General features: G+C 51.3%; 3 protein-coding genes across 5 annotated transcripts in view; 2 read left to right on the top strand and 1 right to left on the bottom strand.

The window, feature by feature from the left end:
* Positions 1-1,983, bottom strand: part of LOC309529408 (cGMP-dependent protein kinase 1-like) — a 36,925-nt gene extending 34,942 nt beyond the window's left edge. The window contains exon 1 of the mRNA XM_082217526.1: positions 1,880-1,983. The gene's annotated coding sequence lies outside the window, so the exon portion shown is untranslated. The remainder of the gene's footprint in view (positions 1-1,879) is intronic.
* The window catches only part of ABHD1 (abhydrolase domain containing 1), a 128,826-nt gene that overhangs the window by 82,076 nt on the left and 18,814 nt on the right, over positions 1-27,936 (top strand). The gene's annotated exons all lie outside the window — the stretch shown is intronic.
* KHK (ketohexokinase) lies at positions 10,406-27,502 on the top strand. Of its 3 annotated transcripts, none has more exons than XM_082217895.1 (8): positions 10,406-10,567; positions 10,960-11,076; positions 15,076-15,210; positions 20,156-20,228; positions 21,574-21,720; positions 23,875-23,963; positions 25,182-25,339; positions 27,159-27,502. In XM_082217895.1, exons 1-8 carry the CDS (start codon positions 10,476-10,478, stop codon positions 27,242-27,244), a joined length of 897 nt encoding a protein of 298 aa, XP_082074021.1. In that variant the 5' UTR covers positions 10,406-10,475; the 3' UTR covers positions 27,245-27,502. The 3 variants fall into 3 exon arrangements, with proteins under 3 accessions (XP_082074021.1, XP_082074022.1, XP_082074023.1); XM_082217896.1 differs by lacking the exon at positions 15,076-15,210 and adding an exon at positions 14,865-14,999; XM_082217897.1 differs by lacking the exon at positions 15,076-15,210.

Genomic DNA, 27,936 nt, shown 5'->3' with positions numbered 1-27,936 from the left:
AAAGACCTACATTGGCTCCCAGTACGTTTCCGAACACAATTCAAAATGTTGGTGCTGACCTTGAAAGCCTTAAATGGCCTCAGCCCAGTATACCTGAAGGAGCATCTCCACCCCCACCGTCCAGCCTGGACACTGAGGTCCAGCTCCGAGGGCCTTCTGGCTGTTCCCTCATTGTGAGAAGCAAAGCTACAGGGAACCAGGCAGAGGGCTTTCTCGGTAGTGGTGCCCACCCTGTGTAACGCCTTCCCATCAGATGCCAAGGAAATGAGCACCAGAGTCCTGTCCTCTCTTGTGGTTTCCAGCAACTGGCATTCAGAAACACTGCTGTCTCTTTTAAAGCCATCTAGCTTGTTGGTTATCACTGTCTCCTGAGGCGGCGAGTTCCATAGGTTAACACTGCACTGCATAAAGAAGCAATTTCTTTCATCTTCCTCCGTCTTCAGCTTCATTGGATGTCTGTAAGTTTCAGCGTTAGGAGAGAGTGAGAACAACTTTCCTCTGTCCACGCCTTTTGTAATCTTAGAGACTTCTAACATGTCACCTTTTTCTGAGAGCTTGTCAAAATTCAGGATGGCTGGAGCTTGGTTTTGAGGATGCCCAGCTGGGCAGGGGGCTGGAAGCTGCCGGTGTGCCTTGTGCCCTGAGAGAGCAGCGCTGGGTCTCCTCCTCTGGGCGTGAGCTTGCTAAGCAGGCTCCGAGTTCTAGTTCTCCGCCAGGAGGACTGAGATACCTCAATGCCCCTAAAGGCTTTCTGGGAAATGGTATATAATGAGTTAAAGAAAATGTTTTAAAATAGTTTTGTTAAAAACCAGAAGCCTTTTTATTGGGTGAAGAGATACCAAGGGAAGCTAAAAGACTGTTTATGTGTGCAACAACCGCAGCAAGAATTCTTTTAGCCCCAAAATGGAAACTACAAGAAGTACCAACGAAAGAAGAGGGGCAGAGGAAGATGATGGACTTTGCGGAACTGGCGAAGCTGACGGGAAAAATCCGAAACCGGCGTGATCAAGTATTCCAAAAGGACTGGAGTAAATTTATACAATATTTGAAAGATTATTGTAAGCAATTAACATCGCTAGCAGGGTTTGTCTGAAGACTTGTAATGAGAAATTTTCTACCTTTCTACATCTGTTTAAATTTTGAGTCATTCTGTAATGAGTGCAATTAGAATTGGAAAACGTACAAAATGCAATGATATAAATTTAATTTTGAAAGCCACGAGGCGGGAGGGAAGGAAGTTGATAGAGCCAGGGTGGTAAAGTGGATCATGATGATGTGAATGTATATAATTAAATGGAAAATAAATAAACATTATTTAGAGAGAGAGAGAGAGATGCCCCTCTGCCCCCTCCCCAGGCTCCCAGCTGCTTGCCTTCTGTTGCCTGGACCAGGGCAGAGACCTTTTAAAGGCAGGCTCTTGGCTGAGACTCCCACCCCCTGAAAAAACCAAGCTGTGGGGGCATCCCCCCCCATAAGGGCTCTCTTGCACATCTAAGGAGAATGTCTCAGAGACACACAGGGGAGACCCCAAGACCCCTGGACCCATTGGGGAGGGGACACCTGCCCCCCACCCAAGAGACCACCAGCCACTTCTGGGGATTTCAGCTCCAAAGCCTGAGCGACATGCGCCTCTGCAGCAGGGGCTGGATCAGGCCCAAAGGGGCCCCTCTAGTCCAGCCTCCCAGCCCGCCAGACGCCCCTTCGGAAGCCCAGGAACGGGGTGCAAAGCAACAGGCCTCCCCTGCTCGCCTAGTCACCCCCAGTCTCCCGCCTCTGACACTGGAGGGCGAGAGTCTGCCCTGGGAAGGAAGTGGGGTGCCCTCTCTCCCCCCTCCCTCTTCCTCCAGCCCCCCAGCCCCATTCCCTGCCCTGAGCAAACCTGGGGGGGTGCCATGTCAGCGCTGGAATCTTCCAAGCGTCCCTGAGCTCCTGGCCAGACACACCCTGCCTGCAAGTTAGGCATTAACTCAGGAGGTGGACGGACTCTCCAGGAAGAACTGCCTTCTCTGCTCCCCACGGGCGGCAAGGAAAGGGGGTGGGTGTCAGGAGCACGGCGGGACCCCCCACAAATGGCAGAACCAGGAAGGGTTGCCATGGTCCAGCCCAGAGGGGGCGGCTCAGGCGGGGAAGGGGTCCCAGCTCCCTTGCGACTGTGGCAAGGCGGGGGTCCAGCCCCACAGCTCCACTGCCATTGTCCAGCCCGCCTTGCGCTCCAGTGGAGAACCTGGTCTGTCTAGTCCAGCAGTCTGCTCCCACCGTGGACAACCAAATGCCCATTGCGGGAAATTCGAACACAAGACCAACTCTCCCGTCCTGCGGTTTCCAGCAAGTGGAATTCCAGCAAGTGGAACTATGCACTGCATGAAAAAGTCCTTCCCGTTACCTGTCCTGAATGTTCCAATGCTCTTTACAGGCTTGGGAAAGGGTCTTTTCTGTGGTGGCTCCTCAAATGGGGAACTCCCTTCCGACTGAGGTGCGTCTGGCCCAAATCTCTCTGCTACTTAAGTCACATCTTTTTCCGCAGGTGCCGGCAGGAAGGGAGGCCTGATTGCTGCTGCAACGGCTGCTGTTTGCAATTGCTCTTCAGTGAATTGCCCCTGGCTGTTAAGGATTTCATGGATTCTACGTATTTTTTATTTGCTTGCCTGTTGTAAGCCTGAGGCTTGGGCCAAGGGGGATATAAAATAACTAAACAAACAAATAAAAAGCGCAGGCAGCCTAAAACACACAGATACACACAGTCAAGTGTCCAATATAAACGAAAAGCATCCTAAAAAAGGTGCTGGCTCTCAGTTATGAGCATTTTTGGTAATACAATATATTTTTATTTGCCCCACGGCCTTGCAGGACGTCTCCAGAAGACGAAAAGGCTGAGAAGTAAACCCTACGCAAATCCAGAGTGGAGTCCCTAAGGCGGTTGGGTGGTGCCTTGCGCACCTCCTTCCGGCAATTCATGCAGCCAAACTGGTGCCAAATATCTCGCTCTGCTTTCCTTTGGACCCCATCAGCCAGGCCGAGAGGGGGGTTTTGTCGCCTGGGCAGCCCAGGACCTCCAGACACGCAGCCCAGGTCCCTTGGGTGCTGCCATTTCTCCCTTCTCTCTCGGGACAGACAGCTGCCAGCAACCATATTCTCACCACCATGATATATTATGCATGCCGTTCTTCTGCGTTCTGTTATTAAACGAGTTCATCTGTCTCCATGTGTGATTTCTAATGTTCTGACATTCAAAAGCCCAAATTGCTTCCGCTACTCATTTCAGCGGGGAGAAAGAACAGGGAAAGGATGGGTGCCACTGCCGCTTCCTAGAAATCCCCAAACGGTGCACGGATCTCTCAGGCAACCGTCCCTTTTCCAACCTCCCTCTTCTTTCTTGTAGGGGAAATCGCTCTGTTAGCTTTGCCAGGCTTGCCACAAGACACCCAGAGGGCTCAGCGTCAGTGGGTCGGACTACAGGACCCTTCAGATTTAGGATTCTCTGTTTCTCTGCTCCCTTCCTCAAAGGGAGGAAGGCACCTGAGTTTTCTGGATCAGGCACAGAGATGTCTATGGCCGACCGAGATGCCCATGGGCCTGTCTCTCAGCACACGCAGAGACGGCACACAGCAATGTCTGGTGAGTTTAATGCCAATTTCCCCCCTTTAAGAAGTAGCCAAGGGACTATTATGTATGACTTTTGTGCAATTGCACTAGATGCTCAGGGTTACTTGAATATGCAAAGTGTTTCCAGTTTCAGATAACCGGACTTGAGCTTTTGACCAAGGATGCTCAAGGAACAAAGACTTAATTAACAGCTCACGGCTGATTTGATGGTGCAAAAATGTTTTGCTCCTTTTTGTTTTGGTTTTGTACATGAGCTGGACTTTGTGAAAACAAACTTTCAATATAATAATGGTTGAGCGTTTTGTATGTAATAAAGTTTTATAGTTGAAATTTAACTAGTATTTCTAATACTTTCTAAAAATGAGAATTGTATTGGGTACTTCATTTTATCTTTACTTTAGAGAAGCTCACAAGCGAAGTGAAAACCAATAAAAGTGTAAAAGTTAAATAAATAAATAAAAAGCAATGTCTGGTGAGCTTTCTTACCTCAACAAAACTCTAGGCTCTCCTGCAGATCCAGTTCATTTCCATGGGACTTGCTTCTCCCCCTCGGATCTCAGGCATCTTGGGGGGGAGTTCTGGAATGATGGGGGGGTGCTTACATTTTTATTGCTGAATTCTGTATAGTTCAAGCTCTGGTTTTCCCGGTAGTGACGTATGGAAGTGAGAGCTGGACCATCAAGAAGGCTGATGGCCGAAGAATGGATGCTTTTGAATTCTGGTGCTGGAGGAGACTCTTGAGAGTCCCATGGACAGCAAGAAGATCAAACCTCTCCATTCTGAAGGAAATCAGCCCTGAGTGCTCACTGGAAGGACAGATCCTGAAGCTGAGGCTCCAAGACTTTGGCCACCTCGTGAGAAGAGAAGACTCCCTGGAAAAGACCCTGATGTTGGGAAAGATGGAGGGCACAAGGAGAAGGGGACGACAGAGGACAAGATGGTTGGACAGTGTTCTGGAAGCTACCAGCATGAGGGAGGCAGTGGGAGACAGGAGGGCCTGGCGTGTTCTGGTCCAGGGGTCCACGAATTGTGGACATGACTAAACAACTAAACAACTAAACAAACCCTATACAAAAATGAACATTAAATCAAAACAGAGAGCAGCAAATGCATGCCTAGAGGCTGGCACAGTCACTGTGTCCATAGACAGGAAGATGCAGAAGAGGAGCTTTTTCTTCCACGGTTGAAGAGAGTTTTAAAAGGTGTTGATCGCCATCCATTTCATTTCTGCAAGTTATGCAGCCGTGCCGCACAGAGCAGAAATCTAAATTAGCCAGAGAGGATCTTGCAGGTCAATTTTTCAGCAATTGCTCCTTGCCATAATTTCTGGTGCCAGGGAGCCAAAGTCAAGTAGGCAGCCACCCTCATTCTCCACTGAGACCTCCTGAGCATCATAAAGTCTTGGGATTTAGCATCAGCCCTGACCCTTTCCGAGTTGCCGATTCCAAGAAATGGGATCTCATTCCTGTACGTTAACAACCCCTTTTTATTGCCAGGGTCTGTCTGCATAGCTAGTTGTTTGAATAAGTTGAAATAATAATAATAATAATAATAATAATAATAATAATAATAATAATAATTGCTAGTTGCTAGTTGCTAGTTGCTTGTTTGCATGCAACTTTGGGAGCAGAGCTAAGCTCCTTTTTGCCCTCAAGCACAATTTGATGGATCCAGAAGACCAAAAAAATTACACTTATTCCTTATTTATTTTTATTTTATTTAAATTTCTACACCACTTAAAACCTTTAAGAGGTTTACAAAAGCATAAAGCATTAGCATAAAGAGGTGTTTAAAGCCATTCAAAATATTATTAAAATCAAATAATAGTAATAATAATAATAATAGTAGTAGTAGTAGTAGTAGTAGTAGTAGTAGTTTATTATTTGTTCCCTGCCCATCTGACTGGGTTGCCACTCTGGGCAACTTCCAGCATATATAAAAACACAGTAAAACATTAAACCTTAAAAAGCTTCCCTATACAGGGCTGCCTTCAGATGTTTCCTAAATGTTATAAAAATATTATACCCATAACAAACTTAGTTGGTCTCTAAGGTGCTACTGGACAATTTTTTTATTTATTTCAACTGCGTCAGACCAACATGGCTACCTACCTGAATCCTTACTCATCTCCTTAACGTCTGATGGGAGGGCATTGCACAGAGTGGGTGCCACTACCGATAGACTTTTCTAAACAGAAAAGTTTTTAGCGGGTGCTGACACAGTGAAGGTGCCTGCTTGAGGTCCACAGGCTGGGAGTTCCCAAGCGCAGTTGCTCTGCTATCAGAAGATCCATTTCTTGCAAGTGCAAAGTGGATCTGATGTTGCACCTGTTACCAGGGCCAGCTCAAAGCACTTGCGGGGGCTCATGGGGAGTCAGGCGACCTCCCAAGGGCTATATAAACCGACCTTGAACTTGACTCAGTTGCAAATGGGGAGCCAGTGTGGATCTCCAAGCACTGAGCTGCGTGCTGATTGGCTCTCACACCCGCCAGCGATCCTGCTGCAGCTTTCTGCGCTGGCCACAGCTCCTGGACCCAGTGCAAGGGAGGCCCCCCACAGGGTGCGCTGCAGAACACCTGTTCAGTATAAATCAATATTTTGCATCATTATTCCTTCATTGCAGCGGGTTGGGCTAGATGACCCTTGGAGCCCCTTCTCTTGTTTTTTTCTCCGCCTCCTCTAGAGAGATAGAAAGCAGAGGCAGGCAGTTGGCTTGTGACTGGCCTGAGCTGCTGGCCCTGCGACAGGCTGGCAAGGGAGAGAGCCTTCCCTGCGCCCTTTGGATAGGAGCAAGGTCCCCTCTGTGCCGAGACGCGGGAAAGTCGAGAGCTCCCTCTAGGGAGGAAAGAGAAGCAGCAGAGAGATCAGCTTCTGGCCATTGCATTTGCAGAAGATCCGCTGCAGCAGGAAATGCAGTTTTGTGTTTCCTTTGGCGATCCCTCGTAGCCAAGTAAACGTGGTTTTAACGATGAGTCCGTAAGTGACTGTGGAGGCCAATTCTGGATCCACACCTCCTTCCACAGTGGGGACATTGGTTTCCGGGCGGGAGTTGATCACGGTGTGGATTTGCCAAATGTGCCTTCCTCTTAGCACATTTCTCCCTTGCATCCTGAGTTTGAGTGTCTTCAAAGCCCAGGACACCTTTGGTCAAGGCTGTTCTCCAACTGGAGCGCTCGCAGGCCAGTGTTTCCCAATTATTGGTGTTTATGCTGCATTTTTTTAAAAATTGCCTTGAGACAAATTTTAAATCTCTTTTGGTTTAAACCTCTTTTGTTGACCACCAGCATTATGCTTTCCATTTTTAAGTTTGGAGTAAGTAGTTGCTTTGGAAGACGATCATCAGGCATCCGCACAACATGACCAGTCCAAGGAAGCTGATGTTGAAGAATCACTGGTGATCTTTGCTTCTTCCCATACAATGGTATTAGTTCACCTGTCTTCCTAAGTGATTGTAATTTTTGGGGAAACACCGTTGGTGGGATCTTTCGAGGAGTTGGAGATGGCCTTTATAAGTGGTCCATGTTTCACAAGCATACAGTAAGGTTGGTAGTACAAGAGCTTTGTAAACAAGCATTTTGGTTTCCTTGCAAATGTCCAGGTCCTCAAATACTCTGCCCTTCAATCAGGAGAAAGCCGCACTTGCAGAGCTCAGGCGATGCTGGATTTTGGCATCAATGTTGTCCTTTGTGGAAAGATAACTGCCCAGGTGGGAGAAGTGATCAACATTTTCCGACATTACACAATTGAGTTGGATTTGTGGCGCTGCAGAGGGGTATTTTGTACTTGTCAGTGCAGCACTTTGGTTTTTGGGATCTTGAGCGACCGGCCAAGCTTTTTGTAAGCTTCTGTGAAGATATTTAGAATGGTTTGGAGGTCATCCTCTGAGTGTGTACACACTACATTGTCATCAGCATACTGAAGGTCTATGACGGAAGTTACAGTAACCTTACTCTTTGCTTTCTGCCTGCTCAGATTAAAGAGCTTTCCATCTGTTCGGTATATGATTTCTACTCCGGTGGGGAGTTTCCCTTTGACAAAGTGTAGGATCATGGCAATGAAAGTAATGAATAGAGTTGGGGCAATAACACAACCCTGTTTAACCCCTGATCCCACTACGAATGGTTCACTTTGAGAGCCATTGTTATCTGCGATTGTTGCTGTCATATTATTATGGAGGAGCCGAAGAATGTTCACAAATTTATCTTGGCAGCCAATTTTCAGAAGGACAGCCCACAGGGCATTATGATTTACAGTGTCAAAAGCCTTAGTCAGGTCAATAAATGCCATACACAGGGGTTGGTTTTGCTCTCTGCGTTTTTCTTGAAGCTGTCAAGGGGTGAAAATCATGTCCACTGTCCCCCTAGAAGGCCGAAAACCATTTTGGGATTCAGGAAGGGGCACCTCGGATATGGTTAAGAGACGGTTTGCTAAGATCCTTCCAAGAATTTTGTTTTTTTTATAAGATGTTTATTAAAGTTTTAAAAATATTACAAAAGAAAAATAGAAAAAAGAAAAATACAAAATAAAAATAATTAAAAACAACTCAGCCTTTCCATTACTTATTTTTCATTAGCTTGTTTCCCGGACCTCCTCACGCCTCCCTTTTTTGTATTCCAATTCAGTTTGTTGGTTCAGCAAATCCTTCCCCTCTTTGTTTATCCTAATCTTTAATCTTAAAATATTGTACCATTAAATCTTTACCTATTCGTAATCCATTTTTCATATTCCCTTATAGCATTGCAGCTAAAAACCACTTAGATCCTTCCAAGAATTCTGCCGGCCACAGCCAGAGAAGAATAGAGAGATGCCTTGACAGTTTCCGCAATCAGTTCTGTCACCTTTGTTAATGGAGAAATCTGAGGACTCCCTTGGACAAAAACCAAGGACCCCAGCCAGGAATACCAGAGCAAAAGAGCAGCCAGGAGGCTTGGTCTTGATTGAAGACTGGGGCAACAGGACTCCCACCTGCCACCAGGTGGAACAAGGTGGAAGCCCGTACAAAAGAGCCCCCAAGTTCATCCCACCCTTTTGTCTTCATCTGGGTTTGTTATTCCTGGAATGGCTACCTGTCTGGCACTCAGGTATCCGGAGGCCAGGGATTATCCCTCAGGCAGAGGGGCTGCTGAGGAGCTGAGCTCACAGGTCTAGATGAATTTCTGAAGTTTTCCCAGTGAGCCAGTACAGAGATACATTTATCAATGAATTCTTCCATTTGGTATCGTGCAGCAAAGGCCCTTTGAATAGATAGGAAGAAATTGTGATGAAGTGTTTTGTGGGGACAAATCACAAAATTAACTTGCCGATCGAAAGGTCGGCGGTTCGAATCCCCGCGGCGGGGTGCGCTCCCACTGCTCGGTCCCAGCGCCTGCCAACCTAGCAGTTCGAAAGCACCCCCAGGTGCAAGTAGATAAATAGGTACCGCTTACCAGCGGGAAGGTAAACGGCGTTCCATGTGCTGCACTGGCTCGCCAGATGCAGCTTTGTCACGCTGGCCACGTGACCCGGAAGTGTCTCCGGACAGCGCTGGCCCCCGGCCTCTTGAGTGAGATGGGCGCACAAACCCCAGAGTCTGTCAAGACTGGCCCGTTCGGGCAGGGGTACCTTTACCTTACCTTTAATTGTGCTGATTTTGGTAGTGCATGATATCTGCTGGAGGGGCAGCCCCCCCAACCTATACATAAATTCCTGCAGCACCTTTCTCAAAGATATTGATAATTTTGGCATCCTTAAAGTCTGCTGGGATCTCCTCTCCCAAATTTTTTTGATGAGCATGTGAAGTTGTTCTGTAAATTCAATCCCGCCCACTTTGAAGACTTCAGCAGGTATCCCATCAGGTCTGCTGGCTTTGTTGCTTTTCATTTGATGAATGTTGTTGTTTAGTCATTTAGTCATGTCCGCCTCTTTGTGACCCCCTGGACCAAAGCACACCAGGCCCTCCTGTCTTCCACTGCCTCCCGCAGTTGGGTCAAACTCATGTTTATAGCTTCGAGAACACTGTCCCACCATCTCGTCCTCTGCCGTCCCCTTCTCCAACATCAGGGTCTTTTCCAGGGAGTCTTCTCTTCTCATGAGGTGGCCAAAGTCTTGGAGCCTCAGCTTCAGGATCTGTCCTTCCAGTGAGCGCTCAGGGCTGATTTCCTTCAGAATGGAGAGGTTGGATCTTCTTGCAGTCCATGGGACTCTCAAGAGTCTCCTCCAGCACCAGAATTCAAAAGCATCCATTCTTTGGCGATCAGCCTTCTTTATGGTCCAGCTCTCACTTCCATACATCACTACTGGGAAAACCAGAGCTTGAACTATACGGACCTTTGTTCGCAATGTGATGTATCTGCTTTATAAGATGCTGTCTAGGTTTGTCATTGCTTTTCTCCCAAGAAGCAGGCGTCTTTTAATTTCGTGGCTGCTGTCACCATCTGCAGTGATCATGGAGCCCAAGAAGGTAAAATCTCTCACTGCCTCCATTTCTTCCCCTCCTATTTGCCAGGAGGTGATGGGACCAGTGGCCATGATCTTCCTTTTTTTGATGTTGAGCTTCAAACTATTTGGTGCAAAGCTGTGCACAACTCTCCCAGATGTGGAGATACTGCGAGCTCATCTCTAACTCGGTTTTGCAGACGCAGGAATCCCCTCCTTTGTTCCCAATGTACATCTTTGCTCCCCCATCCTCCTGATTGGCGGCCCCACATCCCGGGGCGGGGCTGGCGAGAGAGGGGGCGTTGCCCCGCCCGGCCAATAGGGAGGCGGCGATTTGCATGAGCCCCGGGAGGCGGGCGGGGCGCGGGCCGGCCAATGGCTGCCGAGTGCGCTGCCTGCCTGCGCTGGGAGAGCGGAGCCTGGGAGCCGAGGGAGGGGTGGCAGCAGCAGCGGCGCCCATGGGCGAGAAGCGGGTGCTGTGCGTGGGGCTGGTGTGCCTCGACATCATCAGCGTGGTGGAGAGATACCCGGCCGAGGACTCGGACACCAGGTACCCCCTGGCAGAGGTGCCAGCTCCCGGGGTGCCCGGGCACCCACCAAATGCCCCACGAAGGGGCAGGGCACCCCCCACTTTGGGTGCCAGGGCCATGCACGCCGCATGGAACCACTGCCCTGGGCACTCCTGGTCTCGGGGCCGAGCTGGCACTGGGGAAAGATGCCCGGCTCCCCGCGGGCGGGCGGGCGGCTGGCTCTGCCTTGGCACCCGGGATCTGGAGACGCGCCGGGTGCCAGGGGCGGGCGGTGGGCTCGCGGCTGCCGGCTTGGCTCCCTTCCTTCGAGCCCAGCTGGAAGGGGCCCCCGGGGGTCATCTAGTCCCGCCCGCTGCCCTGCCCCCGGGACAGACGGCCTCCCTCCCTTCCTTCCTTCCTCCCTGGCTGGCAGGTGCCTGTCGCAGCGATGGCAGCGCGGGGGCAACGCTTCCAACACCTGCACCGTCCTGGCGCTGCTGGGCGCCCCCTGCGCCTTCATGGGCTCCCTGGCGCCCGGCCACGCCGCAGAGTAAGTGACTGGGGGGGGGAGCCTTGCGGGTCTCCTTCGGGGGAGGGTGGGCGAGGCCACCTGGCAAAGGAGGCAGCCAGGTGTCCTTTGGACTGGGGTCAGACTAGATGGCCCGCTGGGGTCCCTTTCAGCTCCGCAAATCTGTGATGGGCTCCTTGTCTTGCAGGATCCGTCCTTTCTCTTCCTCCTCCAGGGATATCAGGGGCCAGTCTGGCATGGGCAGGACTTGGGTGCTGGTCCCATCCTGACCCCTGATGCCTTTTCCGAGAGGGGAGGGGAGGGCTGGGGAATTTCCACTCCTAGATTTTCCCCCAGAGCCCTTTCCCTGCTTTTAGTAATACATTATCTTCTAACATTAATAAGTAGCATGACAAATGAATAGCCAAGTCTTACTTTAATGAGTAAGGGAAGCCATTTAAGGCTCAGCAGCTGGCAGGTGTTGGGGCAGAAGGGCAGAGTCAAAGAAGGGACCCCGGGGTCATCTAGTCCAACCCCCTGCAAGGCAGGAATTTCAGCATCCATGACAGTGGAGAATATAAGGCGCTGAGTCAAATGGCAATGAAATTCAAGAAGGGCAGTCTGTGACCATTCTGTATCAATCTCTAGGACTGACAAGTGTTGGGTAGTGGTTAGAGCAGCGCTTAGCAGCAACTGCTTCTGTGTAAATGGTCACTCTGTTTACCTGAGGTCAAATGTGGCCACTCCATTCAGGTGTCCCAGGCATGTCCAACTTTCAACAGACTGAGATCTACTAAAAACTGGCAGTGATCTGCCAAACTTCTTTGAGCTTTTTTTGGGAAGTCAAAATTCTAGAGCTTTTTTTTTGGGGGGGGGATCCCACGATCTACCACAGATACCTGCCAGTAGATACATCACTGTATTTTAATATTTTGTTGGAAGCCGCCCAGAGTGGCTGGGTAAGCCCAGCTAGATGGGCAGGGTATAAATAATTTATTATTATTATTATCTACCTGTTGGACATCCCTGATGTATGCAAATCGGACCTCACACCTTGCCATTTTTTCCACACCTGGGCGTGAACACACCTGCCTCAGACAGTGGGCTCTTGCCCACAAAAGCTTTATCCACAATAAAAAATTTCCAACGGCATAGTTTATCCCCCTGCACGTTTATTTGGAAGTAAGTCAAATTGTATTTTATTAGGGTTACTCCCAAGTAAAAGGCAGCCTGCGCTTCTATCTGCTTCCTCGGTTGTTTTCTTCACTTGCCTGGCCTCAAATTTCATTTCATAGAACCAAAGAATTGTAGAATGGAAGGGACCCCCAGCGGTCATCCAAACCCCCTTCGATTTCAGCTACTTTCGACAATTAGAAGTACTTTTAAGATACTTATATAGTACTGAGATTTTTACAGCATGTGAAGTTAACACTACATACTTGTGAGTTTTCTTTACGAAATATGTGTCAGCTGTACATGCTGGAATCAGATCTCTGCAGATTCAGGGGGACAGAAAGTTTCTCAAATCAAAACATGCCAGAAAAAAACCCCATTGCTGATTTCTGACCCCACCATCCATTGCTGGTTTTGAGGAGCAGGGTCAGATCCTGGTTCTGGGCTGGGCGGGTGAGGGAGAGGCACAGACCCCCAGAGGACTCCGGGGCCTGCAGTTTCCTTCCAGGCAGTGGCTGGATTTCCCCAAGAAGTTAGTCGGCTGAATTCAGCTCTGAGAACCAGTTTGAATGGTAGGACTCCAGTCTGCAAAATGGGGAGAGAGTCAGCCTGGGAGAAGGAGGCCTCGTCCTATTCCAGGGGGTTTGACTAGATGTCCCCTTGGGTCCCTTCCAGCTCTACAATTTTGTGATTCTGTGAGATGTGTCAGGGCAGTCTTGTTTAAGAAAGGATCCATTAAGAGTCCTGGGACTTTGCACTGGGTATGTGAAATATAAAGGCCCACACACCTTCCCTGGTCCTTCTGAGCATGTGCAGAGTTCCTTTAGCCACCACACAGCTGGATTAAAGAGCAAAGGGCAGCTGCTTACCAGGGGTGGAACATCACCCAAGAATCAGAAGCCCAGACACCTCTTGCGTTGAGAAGCTGAATGTAAGTATTTGGGTCTTGCAGATCTTGAGAAATCCCTCTGTCGCTGCCTGCTTGGACCCCGAGTTTTATGGGAAGGTGAAGCTCATGCTCCCCTCAAGACAAAGGCTTTGCTCCCATGTACCTGCAGGAATCCTCACCCAATGCCCACCTTCTCTGTGAGACACCTTCTGCTCTCCAGCAGAGATTTTGTACTCAGAGCTCAGGGTGGATTTGGGGCCCTCTATCATGGATGTGGGGGGCACTGTGAGTTAAACCACAGAGCCTATGACTTGCCAATCAGGAGGTCGGCTGTTCGAATCCCCGCAACGGGGTGAGCTCCCATTGCTCGGTCCCTGCTCCTGCCAACCTAGCAGTTCAAAAGCACGTCAAAGTGCAAGTAGATAAGTAGATACCACTCTGGCGGGAAGGTAAACGGCATTTCCGTGCGCTGCTCTGGTTCGCCAGAAGCGGCTTAGTCATGCTGGCCATGTGACCCAGAAGCTGTACGCCGGCTACCTCGGCCAGGAAAGCGAGATGAGCGCACAACCCCAGAGTCAGCCACGACTGGACCTAGTGGTCAGGGGTCTCTTTACCTATACCTTCATGGTCCAATGGCGCCTTCAGCTTCTAGCACTCTCTAGGCCATGGGTAGGCAAACTAAGGCCTGGGGGCCGGATCCGGCCCAATCGCCTTCTAAATCCAGCCCACAGATAGTCCGGGAATCAGCGTGTTTTTACATGAGTAGAATGTGTCCTTTTATTTAAAATGCATCTCTGAGTTATTTGTGGGGCATAGGAATTCATTCATTTCCCCCCCAAAAAAAATATATACTCCGGCCCTCCAAAAGGTCTGAGGGACAGTGGACCGGCCCCCTGCTGAAAACGTTTACTGACCCCTGCGAGTCTAGGCACCAACTCCTGTTCCCAAGCAGTGGGAGAGGAGCATCCTTAATAATAATAAATAATAATAATAAATTTTATTTATACCCCGCCCTCCCCGGCCAGAGCCAGGCTCAGGGCGGCTAACACCAATAAAATCACAGTAAAAACATAATAGGGGGGAAAGAGAGGGGGGACCAATTTAAAATACAGGTTAAAATGCAATTTAAAATGCAGCCTCATTTTAATAGTAGCCTATAAATCAAGACCATAAGGGGAGGGAAACATAAGGGTCAGACTGGGTCCAAACCAAAGGCCAGGTGGAAGAGCTCTGTCTTGCAGGCCCTGCAGAAAGATGTCAAGTCCCGCAGGTCCCTGGTCTCTTGGGACAGAGTGTTCCACCAAGTCGGGGCCAGTGCTGAAAAGGCCCTGGCCATAGTTGAGACCAATCTAACCACCTTGCGACCTGGGACCTCCAAGGTATTGTCATTTAAGGTCCTCTGTGGGGCGTACCGGGAGAGGGGGTCCCGTAGGTACGAGGGTCCTAGGCCGTGAAGGGCTTTAAAGGTTAAAACCGGCACCTTAAACCTGACCCTGTACTCCACGGGGAGCCAGTGCAGTTGGTAAAGCACTGGATGAATGCGATCCCACGGCAAGGACCCCGTAAGGAGTCTTGCCACGGCATTCTGCACCTGCTGGAGTTTCTGGGTCAGCTTCAAGGGCAGCCCCACATAGAGCGAGTTACAGTAGTCAAGCCTGGAGGTGCCCTTCGCGTGGATCACTGTGGACAGGTCAGGGCGAGGAAGGGGGTCTCCATCCTCTCTCGCCCTCCCCACCCCTAAGGGGGCTCCTCTTCTCTGCCCACCCAGCTTCGTCCGTGAGGATTTCCAGCGCTACGAGGTGGATCTCGCCCACGTGGTGCCGCGCCCGGCGTGCCCCCTGCCCACCTCCATGGTGATCAGCAATTCCACGACGGGCACCCGGACCATCCTGCACGCTGCAAGGTGCTTAGAGTGAGGGGTCCCCCCCCCGGGCCACAGCCTCTAACCTCCTCTTTCTCTCCCCTCCGCTGCCCCCAAGATTCATCCTCTCCGACTTCCGCCGCTACAACGTGGATGTCTCTCACCTGGTGAGGCAAAGCCGGGGGGAGATGCCCTGCGCCATCTGCCTCGTCAACTGCCACAATGGCTCTCGGACGGTCACTCTCTATGACATGTAAGGCCAGGCGGGCAGCTGCTGCCCCCGCCCACCAACTCCCGACCCTGCCACTGGGTGGCGCCACAGGGCTCCCTCTATTTATTATTGCCGACTAATATTTATTGAATTTGCATCGCACCCTTTGCCCAAAGACCTCAGGGCAGTTCGGGGCATAAAGATACAAGATGGGGGGGTACGAAATACATAAGCAAAACAATAACCTTGCCGGCTGCCACAGGGCAGGCAAGCTGTCACTCATCCCAGGGGGTGGGCATTGACCCAGCTTTTTCTAGAAACCGTCCCAACCCTTTTATCAATTCGATAAGATTTGTATGGTGCTTAGTTTTGTAAACCGCTTTGAGGCTGCCATTTTTATAATCCAGCAGTGGACATTCGGGTTGTGAACGTGATCCGTGCGGGATGCACGTTCGCAACCTGCAGCGATCGCAATCCGCAGCAGCGCATCTGTGCATGCGCGGGTTTGCGATTCAGTGTTTCTGTGCATGTGCAAAGCATGATTTAGCGCTTCTGTGCATGCGCGACCGGCCAAACCTGGAAGTAACCCGTTCTGGTACTTCCAGGCGGGTGGCGCTGTGGGTTAAACACAGAGCCTAGGACTTGCCGATCAGAAGGTCAGCGGTTCGATTCCCCGCAACGGGGTGAGCTCCTGTTGCTCGGTCCCTGCTCCTGCCAACCTAGCAGTTCGAAAGCACATCAAAGTGCAAGCAGGTAAATAGGTACCGCTCCGGCGGGAAGGTAAACGGCATTTCCATGCGCTGCTCTGGTTCGCCAGAAGTGGCTTAGTCCTGCTGGCCACATGACCCGGAAGCCGTACGCCGGCTCCTTCGGCCAGTAAAGCGAGATGAGCGCCGCAACCCTAGAGTCGGCCACGACTGGACCTAATGGTCAGGGGTCCCTTTACCTTTACCTAACCCAAAAAAACGCAGCCTGAAGCATCTGTAACCCGAGGTATGACTGTACCGTATTTTTCCATGTATAAGACTAGATTTTTTCCCTAAAAAATAATGTCAAAAATTAGAGGGCGTTTTATACATGGATGCATCTCCCCCCATTTTCCTAAACCTGAGTCCCCCAAATAGGGGGCATCTTATAGACGGAAAAATACAGTCAATGAGAAATAAATTGTCAAGAGTGCGTGAGCAAGGTGCGTGAGAGCAAAGGGGCAGCTCAATGTCACCTTCTCTCTTTCTGCCCCCTCCCCTTCTTATTCCTAATATTAATCATTAATCTTGGACTATTAAAGTGCAAAGTGCATTTGATCATTAATAGTACTAAGGTTACTTCCCTCCACTTTCCCCCCTAGCAAGCCTTTTTCTTGAGCTTTTAACAGTTACACCACAAGCAAAAGAAGCTCAGTTTTGCAAGCTGATCTGCTCAGGTGCAAAGCTGCAGTGGCTGAATTTCTGCTTGCCCCACAGTTCCCAAAGCCAAGCTGCCCAGCTCCCCCCCCCTGCCCCCGCCCCCTTGCTCAAATCCTCTCTTCCCATTTTACAGACTGGAAGCACTGAGGCAGAGAGGCCTCTGAGGAATTTGGCGGCTGAGCTGCCAAGGCCTCCAGCTTCCCTCTCACTGACTTTATTTATTTTAAAACTACTTTTTAAAAAATGAACCAATTACAGTGAGGGGGGGAGTATTTGACCCCCTGCTAAATTTGCTCGTTTGCCATCTGACGAGGAAATGACCAGTACATAATTTTAACAGTAGGTTTATTGTAGCTGTGAGAGACAGAATAACAACAGGAAAACTGGACATAGGAAAAGTAAATAAAATGGTCTAAAACCCTCCCCTGTCCCCCTTTACCCCCCCAAAAAAAATACACATCAAAGTGTTCCTAAATGGAACTTCATTTAATTCCGATCCCTTGAGCCACACCTGTGGCCAAGCGGCCTGAGGCTTGTCTGCACCCTCTGGCTTACGGTTTGCTTCAGAAGCCTGAACCATAGCTGTCAACGTTTCCCTTCTTTTAAGGGAAATTCCCTTATTCTGAATAGGATTCCTCGCAAGAAAAGGGAAAAGTTGACAGCTATGGCCTGAAATATAGGGACGCAGGTGGCGCTGTGGGTTAAACCATTGAGCCTAGGACTTGCCGATCAGAAGGTCGGCGGTTCAAATCCCTGGAACAGGGTGAGCTCCCATTGCTCGGTCCCTGCTCCTGCCAACCTAGTAGTTGGAAAGCACGTCTAAGTGCAAGTAGATAAATAGGTACCACTCTGGCGGGAAGGTAAACGGCGTTTCCATGCGCTGCTCTGGTTCGCCAGAAGCGGCTCAGTCATGCTGGCCACATGACCCGGAAGCTGTACGCCGGCTCCCTCGGCCAGTAAAGCGAGATGAGCGCCGCAACCCCAGAGTCGGCCACGACTGGACCTAATGGTCAGGGGTCCCTTTACCTTTATGGCCTGAATTGGAGTTGGAATGCCCCCCCCCGCATTCCCTGAGTGGCGCCACCCAGTGGGAGAAGAGTGGAAAGCACAGCCATGCATGCCCAGTAATTCTCCTCCGATTCACCTGATAATTCAGCCCAGATGCAGCAGCCAATCATCTCCCTCAATCCGTCCCTGATCTGCCTTCCTGGTCATTGCCTGGTCTGGAGGAGGGAGCAAATGGGGGCTCTTAGGGGCAGGTGGGGATAGAGGAAGGTGGGGGGGGTGTTCCCTCCCCTTGCTTTTTGGAAAGCGGGGTATGGTGTTGGGAGGCGGCAGGGGCTGTGTTGGGGAGAGAAGAGGGCTGGGGAGGGGTCCCTCCTTCTTCCCCCTGGCACCCCCTCCCCAGATGGAGACATCTGCTGGACTTGATCCTTGGCCCCTCTCAGCCAGGGGTAGAAATGGCAGCTGAGCCCCAGATGGGGTTCTGGCCGGCCTTTGCTCAGGGGGCAGGATCCGCTGCTCCTACTCTGCCAGTTAATCATTGAGAAGGTTCCTCTTTGAGGCTTGGAGCCAAGCGTTAACCCTTTGCAGTAGGTGCCTCTCCACCCACAGCGCCCCGCCCCCCCAGTTTTCAGTGCAAGGGACTAATGGAGCAAAGAGTTTAGAAGAGTTTAGAATGTGGGAAGCATCCGGCTGCAGCAGCCAGACGGATCAGGCCCAAGGAAAGTGCTCCTCCAGGGACCTCCCGGATCCCCCAGCAGGAAGCCTACTGGGAGGGAGGGGGGCTGCTGGGTGGGGGACACAGTCCTTTCCTGCTGGGATCTTGTGGCAGGAAGAATATTCTAATGGCAAGAGTCGTATGACAGCGGAACAGACTCCCTCCCAAGGTGCTCTGGCAGCCATCTGTCGGGGGATCCTTGAGCTGTGATTCCTGCATTGCAGGGGGCTGGACTAGACGGCCCCTGGAGGTCCCTTCCAACTGGGCAGTTCTGAGACTCTGCAGTCACTTGTAGCTCTTGACCTTCACGTTGTTGGCCTGCTGCCCTTTTGAAGTTGGTGGCCATCACTGCCTCTACAGGAGAGGAAGAAGAACGTCTCTCTCCCTCCCATCTCCTCCCTGCTCTTTGGTCAACCTCTGTGGTGTCCCATCGCCCCCCTTGCTCACCTCAAATTCACGGAGGAGGCAGGGGTGCTTCTGAAGACCAGGTGCTGGGAACTGTAGGCAGGGAGAGTCTTGATCCTGCTTGCCGGTTTCCCACAAGGGTCCGGTCAGCCACTCTCAGAACAGGATCCCGGACTAGATGGGCCCCTGGCCTGATCCTGCAGGCTTTTATTAGGTTCTTATGATGATGCTCCTTCTGGTTATCCAAATGTGAGGGTTTCGGCCACAATCCCAGAACTGTCGTGTTCCAAGGGCCATCCGACTCACCTCTGCAAGCTCAGAGGCAGCCCCTGAATAATGTTGAGTCCGGCTCTTTGGGGCTGTGCAGATCGAAGCCAGCACCTTGGAAGGGTCCCAGCATACAGTGGTACCTTGGTTCTCAAACTTAATCCGTTCCAGAAGTCCGTTCCAAAACCAAAGAGTTCCAAAACCAGGGTGTACTTTCCCATAGAACATAATGCAAAACGGATTAATCTGTTTCAGACTTTGGAAAACAACCCCTGAAACAGCAATTTTAACATGAATTTTGCTATCTAACAAGACCACTGATCCATAAAATGAAAGCAATAATCGGTGTATTGTACTATAAAATAAATAAGACAGTATTGTAGATGATAAAAATTTAAATTATTTTTTCCCCTCACCTGCACTGATGATAGTCATTGCTTGCTTTTATCCATTTCCGCAGTCACACAATTAATCAATCAGTAGCTGAGCTGGGTTCCATACAGTCACAAAAACAAATTAACCGGAAAAACCTCAAAAGCAAAAACACAAAATAAATAGCAAAAACAAAAGCGCCAAACTTAATCCGAAGTCTGTTTGACTTCCGAAATGTTCGAAAAGCAAGGTGCAACTTCTGATTGGTGCAGGCGCCCCGGAAACAATAGCCGACAGCTGTATCAGACATTCGGCTTCCAAAAAACATTTGAAAGCCAGAACGCTTGCTTCTGGGTTTTCGGTGTTTGGGAACCAAGGCACTACTGTACATAGAACGAGATCAAAGTGGACATACCTCTTTGCAAGATCAGACTTGCACCCAAGACATAGATGGACCCTCCGTGTTTTTGAGGCAGTGGGCTTCTTGATAGGACCCTGGGGGGGAGGAGAGAAGAGGGGCTGACTCTTGCCTTGATGCCCCCTCCTCACATACTTTGTGGGGCACCTGGGGGCCCATAGGGAGAGGGTGTCTGGCTGCATGGACCCCACCAGTTGGGTCTGGCTTGTGCCACAGTGGGAGGCCAAAACAGCAACACTCTGCTTTGTGCTTTGTAATCAATGACCAGATCGGGGTCTTCAAGTTGTTCAAATGAATAATCTCGGGTGGGAGAGGAGGCTGTGAAGGCATTGCATCTCATAGACCTTTGTACCCCCCCCAATCCCACCCTTCCGCCTTCTCCCCGCCACCCCCAACCAGCAACCTGCCGGACGTGACGGCTGCTGACTTTGAGCAGGTCAACCTGTCTCAATACAAGTGGATCCACTGGGAGGTGAGTGAAGGAAGCCCTTGCTGGGGAGATTGGGGGGGGGGAGCGAGAGGGAGGAAGGGTCTTCCTGAGTTGCAGGTGCCACAAGGGGTTGCCATCAGCAGGAAATGAAGACGGAAAAGTATGGATGAAAGACCTACACTGGCTCCCAGGACGTTTCCGAGCACAATTCAAAGTGTTGGTGCTGACCTTTAAAGCCCTAAATGGCCTCGGTCCAGTAGACCTGAAGGAGCGTCTCGGACACCTGGGTCCAGCTCCAAGGGCCTTCTGGCAGTTCCCTCCCTGAGAGAAGTGAGGTTACAGGGAACCAGACATAGGGCCTTCTTGGTAGTGGCACCCGCCCTGTGGAACGCCCTCCCATCAGATGTCAAAGAGAACAACAACTACCAGACTTTTAGAAGACATCTGATGGCAGGCCTCTTTAGGGAAGCTTTTAATGTTTAACAGACCATTGTATTTTAATACTGTGTGGGAAGCCGCCCAGAGTGGCTGGGGAAGCCCAGCCAGATGGGCAGGGTATAAATACTAAATTATTATGATTATGATTATTATAGGTGGCCATTGATAAGTTTTCAACACTGGCCATTCGCACACAGAAACAGCTGTTGGGAACAAGACTTCCTGTGAGGCAGTCAACACATGCAATGGTTTTGAAAACAAGGCCGCTCACTCCGCAGGCGACAGGCCAGACCTCTTTGCGAAGGGGGCTTCGTGTCGCGTTTGCAGGGCCTTGATTCAGAGATGGCCCCCTTTAAAGTCTGTTGTTACTGGATCTTAGAGTCGTGGGGTTACTGGGAGGGGGGCACTAAGAGTCAAGGAGGGGCTCCATGGCGCTGGAGCTATTCATGACCTATCAGACTTCATTGGCATCACTGGATCAAGTTTATCACTTTTGTCGAGTTAATTAAACTAACTAGTTTTTAACTGGATTTTGAATAAATGTGCAATCATTCCAGTTTTGAATTTTATTGGGTTTTCCTCCTCTGTGTGCACGCTGAATAATGCTTTTTATAGGGTAGAGGTCGTTGGGAGGGACTTTATGGAACCAAGGGGGCAGGGGCCCAGGAAAATTTGGGAGCCACTGCCTATAAGTCCCTGCCCTTGAGGATGCCAGCTGTTGGCCATTAACCCTCTGGTGCCCGGAGGGGTGGCATTTCCAGGCAGTCTTCATGGGCAGCCCCACGGGGAGGGCATTGCAGTAATCTAGAGCTCAGCAGAGCATGACTGCCAGGACTGCCGTGGCCACAACCTTCTGGCTGTGGGTGCAGCTGTCCTGGCCACGGAAGCTCCCTGGGATGCCAGGGTGAGTTCCTGCCTCCCTCTGAGACCCACCTTCTCCCACCCCCAGGGCAGGAATGCCTCTGAGCAGGTGAAGATGATCCAGCGCGTGGAGGCGTATAACAGGACCTGCCCGCCGTCCGACCGAGTGACCACGTCCGTGGAGGTGGAGAAGACGCGGCCAGAGATATACGAGCTCTTCGGCTACGGAGACGTGGTAGGAAAGCCTCTATCTGGGGGAGAAGCCAGGATGATGGGGCAGAAACGAGACGCTAATCTTCATTGTCATTGTCCCATACAGAACAAGAAAATTGAAAAATCTACATCAGACATTCAAAACCCAACAAGCCTGCTATCCCAGCTATCCCAGCCTGGTTAGCCCCCTAAAAACTCTGATACCCCATAATTAAATACAATATACTCCCATAGAGACTAGCTTACACTGCGTTTAAAACCAAAATCGCATTTGGTAGAAACCGTTTCTCAGGCGGCTGGTCCTAGTCTTTATAACCCTGGACCTTCTTCCAGAAGGCAGAAGCTGAAAGAGATCATTTCCGGGGTGCGCACGATCCTGCGCTATCTCTGCAGCTTTCTTATGGCACCTGGAAGTGTAGATTTGAGCCAAGGTGGGAAGAGTGCACCCAGTTATTCTCTCTGCAGTCTTTACAACCCTGGACAGCCTTGTTTTTTCCCTGGCTGTGCAGCTCCCAAACCACACACACAGACCACAAACAGCCCCCTGACTTCGGAGCAGGAGCCCCCATTCAGGGTCACCTCCCTGGCGCTGCCCAGCGTTGCCCGGGTCCTTTGCCCCACGGCCTCCTCTGCGCAAGGGGAAAAGCATCTGAGCACAGCAGCTGCTGCTTCTGACTCTTGCACGGAAGAGGCCTTTGGCTGAGGAAGAGGCCTTTGCGCGGCTCCAAAGAGCCACAGGCTGGACCAGGCAAACCTCCTCGTCCTGGGGGGCAGGCTCCTCCATACTCAGGACGTCCTCCTTACATGGAACGGACTCCCTTGGAGATTTTAAAGATGGGTGGACATCTGGCAGGGATTCTTCAGTTGTGGTTCCTGCGTGGCCGGGGGTTGGGCTTGTTAAAGTTTGTGGGTCATAAATCCTTTGACCCAGTGGGCACAGCTGTCAACCGTCCCGTATTTGGCGGGACAGTCCCTTATCCCAGCGCCGTGTCCCGCTGCTGTCCCTTACTGATGATGTCCCTTCAATTTCCCGGGTTTCAAAGGAAGCGGCTCCTCTCCCTCCCTCCCTGCCGGCCAGGGAGGAGGGAGGCTCCAACTGGGTTGCTTGGCTGCGTTGCTCACCCAATAAGGAGTCTGAGAACGACTGGGGGGGTGGAGCTTGCATGCTTTGTGCCAATCAAATCGGCCGCCTTGCCTGGGGACTCGCCTTTGCTCAGCGCTTCCCAGCAGAGAGGTGATGGTGGTTTCCCTTGCTGCATCCCCTTTGCTGGGTTGCTGCACTGTGGGAACCACCACTTGAGGCTTCGTTTGGCTGCTGGCTGGGCTTTATGCCTTTGGCTCGGAGGGGCTCAGAAGTTGAACATACCTGTGCCCCTTGGAAAATCCCTTATTTGGGCTGCTGATCCCTTATTTTCGAGGCTGCTGGTCCCTTATTTTCAAATCTGTAAGTTGACAGCTATGCCAGTGGGTCATGCAGGAACTGTGGCTTTGTCCGTGTCTGTGTGGTGTCTTCAATAACTCAGCTTGACACCAGTGCTTCTAATCTATCACTATTTTGAAGCATACAAAACAGAAAAGAAAACCTACAGAAAAGAAAACCTTTCTGTCTCTAACAGAACTGAAACTATCTTGCTCACATTCTCAGACACTCTGCACTCAGAGAGAGCTCAGCCCACAGGAAAATGCCCGGATTATATGGGCAATGCGTCCAGTTAATAAGAAGGCCTCCTGGGAGTGTTAACTCTCAACTGCCCAGAACCACAACAGGGCTGGATGACCCCTGGGGGTCCCTTCCAACTCTCCCGTTCTAAGTTCTGCTTGTGAAGCACGGCCTGGGCTGAGCAGCAGGAAGGCAGTGCCGCCCTGGGGGTGGAGGACTGACCTCAGAACATGAAATGAGCTCTGCTGGCCAGCATCCTGTTCGCCTCACAGGGGCCAAATACCCCTAAGACCCCAGGAGTCTAGAGGGCCTCTGGAACTGGAGCCTCTTTTAAAGCCGTCCCGGTAGGTGGCCATCTTGTGGGAGGGAGTTCCACAGTCTAACACTGTGCTGCAGGAACGAGTCCTTTCTGCATCTTCCAACATTCATCTTCCTTGGGTGCCTGGGAATTCTAGTGTTATGAGAGAGAGACCAAGAGGAGAAGGTGACTCTGGCTTCTCTCCCCCCCCCCTCCAGGTCTTTGTCAGCAAGGACGTGGCCAAGGCGAGGGGCTTCTACTCGGCCGCCGAAGCTGTCAAGGGGCTCCGCAAATATCTGAAGCCGGGGTAGGTGGAGACCCCCCAAGGAGAAGGGGACAGGCTGGATTGCCTCTGGGTGCCCCTCAGCCCCCCTGCCCACCCTCTGGCATGGGAGGGGAACCCGTGCCAACTCCAGCATCTAGATGTAATGCGCAGCTGGCCACTGGCCCTTCGGTGCTCTGTGGGAAATGCCACAGGGTCGTGGGGTCAAACCCCATGTTGGGCAAAAGGGGGTCAGACTAGATGACCCTTACAGTCCCTCCCAACTCTGCAGTTCTACGCAACGCTCCAGAACTGCTCCTTATTCTTCCCTCCATCTTTTCTTTACAGAGTGTTTTTATTTAAGAAAATGTATCTACGCCGCTTGCCCTAAACCTTGAAGGCTCCCAAGTGGTTTGCAAAAAGATGGTCTTAAAATGTTCATTTAAAATATCCATATCCATAAAATATCCGTAAGTCACAGGGAACCAGGCAAGGGCCTTCTCAGTGGTGGCACCCGCCCTCCCACCAGATGCCAAAGGAAAAAACAACTACCAGACTTTTAGGAGACGCCTGAAGGCAGCCCTGTTCAGGGAAGCTTTTAATGTTTGACAGACTATTGCATTTTAATATTTTGTTGGAGGCCACCCAGAGTGGCTGGGGAAACCCAGCCAGATGGGAGGGGTATAAATTTATTATTATTATTATTATTATTATTATTATTATTATTATTATTACTACTACTATTATTAGAGCAAACATTAAAAATGAGTTACATTTTTTAAAAAAATTACAAAGCAACTTCTGACACTTGGAGTTCCTGTTATTTCAGAGCCACCTTGTTTAAAGTGGTTGTAAGTTGTTTTACGTAGTGCTTAATATGTTTTCCAATGCTGCAACCTGCCCTGGAACCTTAGGGTGAAGGGTGGATATTATTATTATTATTATTATTATTATTATTATTATTATGCCATTCTTCTTGCCGAAATGACCTGTGAAGCTGGTCTGCAGGATGGGACTTCATCATCCTGGCTGCTGGGACTTGGCGGACCCCCCCCTCCCCAAAGTTCCCCCTCCCTGGGTTGAACCAAACAGGCCCTGTTGAGCCCAGCTCCCTTGGGAGAAAGAACCAGGCCTTTTGGAGGTGGGGAGGGTGTTTTGGGGTGCCCCCATTTTCTGGCTGTCCCCTGGGCCTCCCCACCCAGGCACCTGCGGGGTCTCTGTCCCAAGGCTAAAGGCTCCTTCCTCTTTCTCCCCCCCCCCCAGAGCCACCCTGGTCTGTGCCTGGGCTGAGGAGGGGGCCGACGCCATGGGGCCGGACGGGGTGCTGGTTCACTCGGACGCCTTCTCCCCCGAGGTGGTGGTGGACACCCTGGGTGCCGGAGACACCTTCAACGCGGCCGTGATCCTGGCCCTCAGCAGGGGTGAGTCGCGGGGGCTTCTCTCTTCCTCCCTGTCCCCTGTATGTCTCCCCTTTGTGATTTGTTCTGCAACAAGCTCATCAGACATGGGATCTATGGAGAGATCTCTGGGGGTCTGCAGTAGATCACCATCGCTTCGGATTTTCTGTCAGTTTTAACTGTAGGAGCAGCAAAGAAGATTGCTTCTAAATTAGGCTCTGCAAAGAAGGAAGGGGGTTTTTTGGGTGGGGGGAGACCAGGACTGGAGTTGGGGGAGGAAAGGGGTCTCTTGCATTGCAGGGGGTGGGACTAGATGGCGTTCAGGGTCCCCACTTACGATTCCATGATTCTATGAACCGTGTGATGCAGCAGCAAGAAAATCAAATGCTAATCTCAGCAGATCTAGTGCCCAGATCAAGGGAATTCATAGTACCCGGTGGCACCAACTTGGACCCCGGATTATGGGTGCCCAGCGACATGCGCAACATAACATGACATCGTGATGTCATGAGGCAGCGCTTGGGAGCCCCAGAAGACTTCCAAGGCCCTGCGAGGCCTCAGAGATAACTTCCAGTTCCTTGCGAGGCCCCAGACGTCATGGAGGCCCTGCCATGCGGGCGCTGAGCACCCACAAGAAACTTGCAGGTGCCCAGGGCCCCCTGGAGTTGGCACCAGCGATAGTCCCACTGTTCTGCCTTGGTCAGAGTCCTGTGCCCCATTCTGGGTGCCACAATTTAAGAAGGATGTTGGCAAGCTGGAAGGTGGGCAGAGGTGTGGAAGCCAAGCCTGATGAGGAACAGTTGAAGGAGCTGGGTATGTTTAGCCTGGAAAAGAGGAGACTGAGAGGAGATAGGAGAGCCATCTTCAAATATCTCAAGGGCTGTCACATGGAAGAGGGAACAAGCTTGTTTTCTCCTGCTCTGGAGGGTAGGATTCGAACCCACGGCTTCAGTGACAAGAAAGGAGTAAGTCAGGTGGGGTGGGAGGGGCGGAGGTGGGGGCTGATTCTTCCGTCTGCTGCCCTGCCGGATGGGCCCAGCAGAACCCAGACTCGGGGCCCCGGAGCCCCTGGCCTTAGAGCCACGGGTGCAGATCCTTCCCTTTGCGCTACACCTCTGCACAAGGAAAGCCCACGGGGAAAGGATCGAGGGGTCTTGGTGGACCCCAAACTGAACCTGAGCCCAGAGGGTGATGCAGCAGCAAAAAAGACCAGTGCCGTTCCAGGCTGCATCTGCAGACGTCGAGGGTCCAGATCAGGGGAAATCAGAGTCCCACTCGATTCTGGAATATTGTGTCCAGTTCTGGGCACCACAATTTAGGAAGGATGTGGACAAGCTGGGAGGTGGGCAGAGGAGGGAGACCAAGATGATGCAAGGTCTGGAAACCAAGCCTTATTAAGAATGGTTGAAGGAGCTGGGTATGTTTAGTCTGGAAAAGAGGAGACTGAGAAGAGATCGGAGAGCCCTCTTCCACTATCTGAAGGGCTGCCCCATGGTTCCTGCATTGCAGCATGTTGGCCTAGAGAACCCCTCTTTAATTCTATGATTCTGGGACTGTGAGTTCAGTTCTGGTAGCCCAAATTCCTGGGGCGGCTGAGCATGGACAGAGCATGTCCCTTCGTTCTTTGCTGTTCCCCCTCCCTCCTCTGACCACAATTTTGCGCTTGCTGGATCTTTGGCTTCTTAGCAGAAAAAGAAGTAAATCTCGCAAGCCCTGAATTCTGCCCGCCCCTAAATGGAGCCTGGGGTGAGGGGTCTTGGTGGGGAGAGTTCTTGCCGCCTGAACCCCAGGGCACCTCTCTGCCTCAGAGCTCAACTGACCCCCGTCTCCCCCCCCCCTCCAGGGAGACCCCTGGCCGAGGCAATCACCTACGGGTGCCAGGTGGCTGGCCGGAAGTGCGGTGTGCACGGCTACGATGGGATCGTGTGAGCTGCAAGCGGCAAGCCATGTCTGCCCATCTTTTCTGGGGACCTTCGTCAAGCCGTGGACCAAAATCACACAACCCCCCCGACTCAGCGAGGAACAAGCGTGCTGCTTCTCTGAAAGGTCCTGAGGGGCTGGGCAGCCAAAGCCGGTTCTCTGCTCTGCCCGGGCGCCCTGTGAGTCCTGGCTGGGCAAGAGAGAGAGAGAGAGACTTGCCCGCGTTGCCTCTTTGCAAAGGCCGATCAATAAAACGCTTGGACCAGTGGCCTCTGTGTGGAAGCCCCACCTGTGTGGGCTAGGGTGGGGGGCAGGATGGAAAGGGCTGGCCTGCCCCAGATATTTTATTTACCTCTTGCATTTATATTCTGAGCTCTGGGTGGCATGCGTGGGTCTCCCCCTCAATTAATCCCTGTAAAGTAAATTAGGCTAAGAGTCGGGGCCAGTCGGCTTCGTGGCTGAGGGGGGATTTGAACCCGGGTCATAATCTGACACTCCAATCACAGTATCCCACTGGAGGGAGAAGCACAGGCTGTGGGGGTTGCAGAAGAAGGAGGCCAAGGGAGCAAGGATGGAGCAATGGGGGGGTCTCTTCTGCAGCTGCAGCAGCACTCAGGAATGTTTCCCCCAAGGGTGACCCACAGCAAGGGGGGAGGGAAGGAGCTCTGTCCTGCCAGACTGGAGAAGAGATTGCATAAATC

This window comes from Podarcis vaucheri (genome assembly GCF_965113315.1).
Source record: "Podarcis vaucheri genome assembly, chromosome: 3".
NCBI classification, from domain to species: domain Eukaryota; kingdom Metazoa; phylum Chordata; class Lepidosauria; order Squamata; family Lacertidae; genus Podarcis; species Podarcis vaucheri.
Note: the sequence above shows the minus strand (reverse complement) of the source record. Positions and strands in the feature narration are given on the sequence as shown.

Coding starts and splice junctions, on each gene's coding strand:
- KHK (XM_082217895.1), top strand. CDS start 10,476: ATGGGCGAGAAGCGGGTGCTGTGCGTGGGGCTGGTGTGCCTCGACATC. Junction 11,077..15,075: donor GCGCCCGGCCACGCCGCAGA/GTAAGTGACTGG, acceptor GCTGCCCCCAAG/ATTCATCCTCTCCGACTTCC. Junction 20,229..21,573: donor ACAAGTGGATCCACTGGGAG/GTGAGTGAAGGA, acceptor TCCCACCCCCAG/GGCAGGAATGCCTCTGAGCA.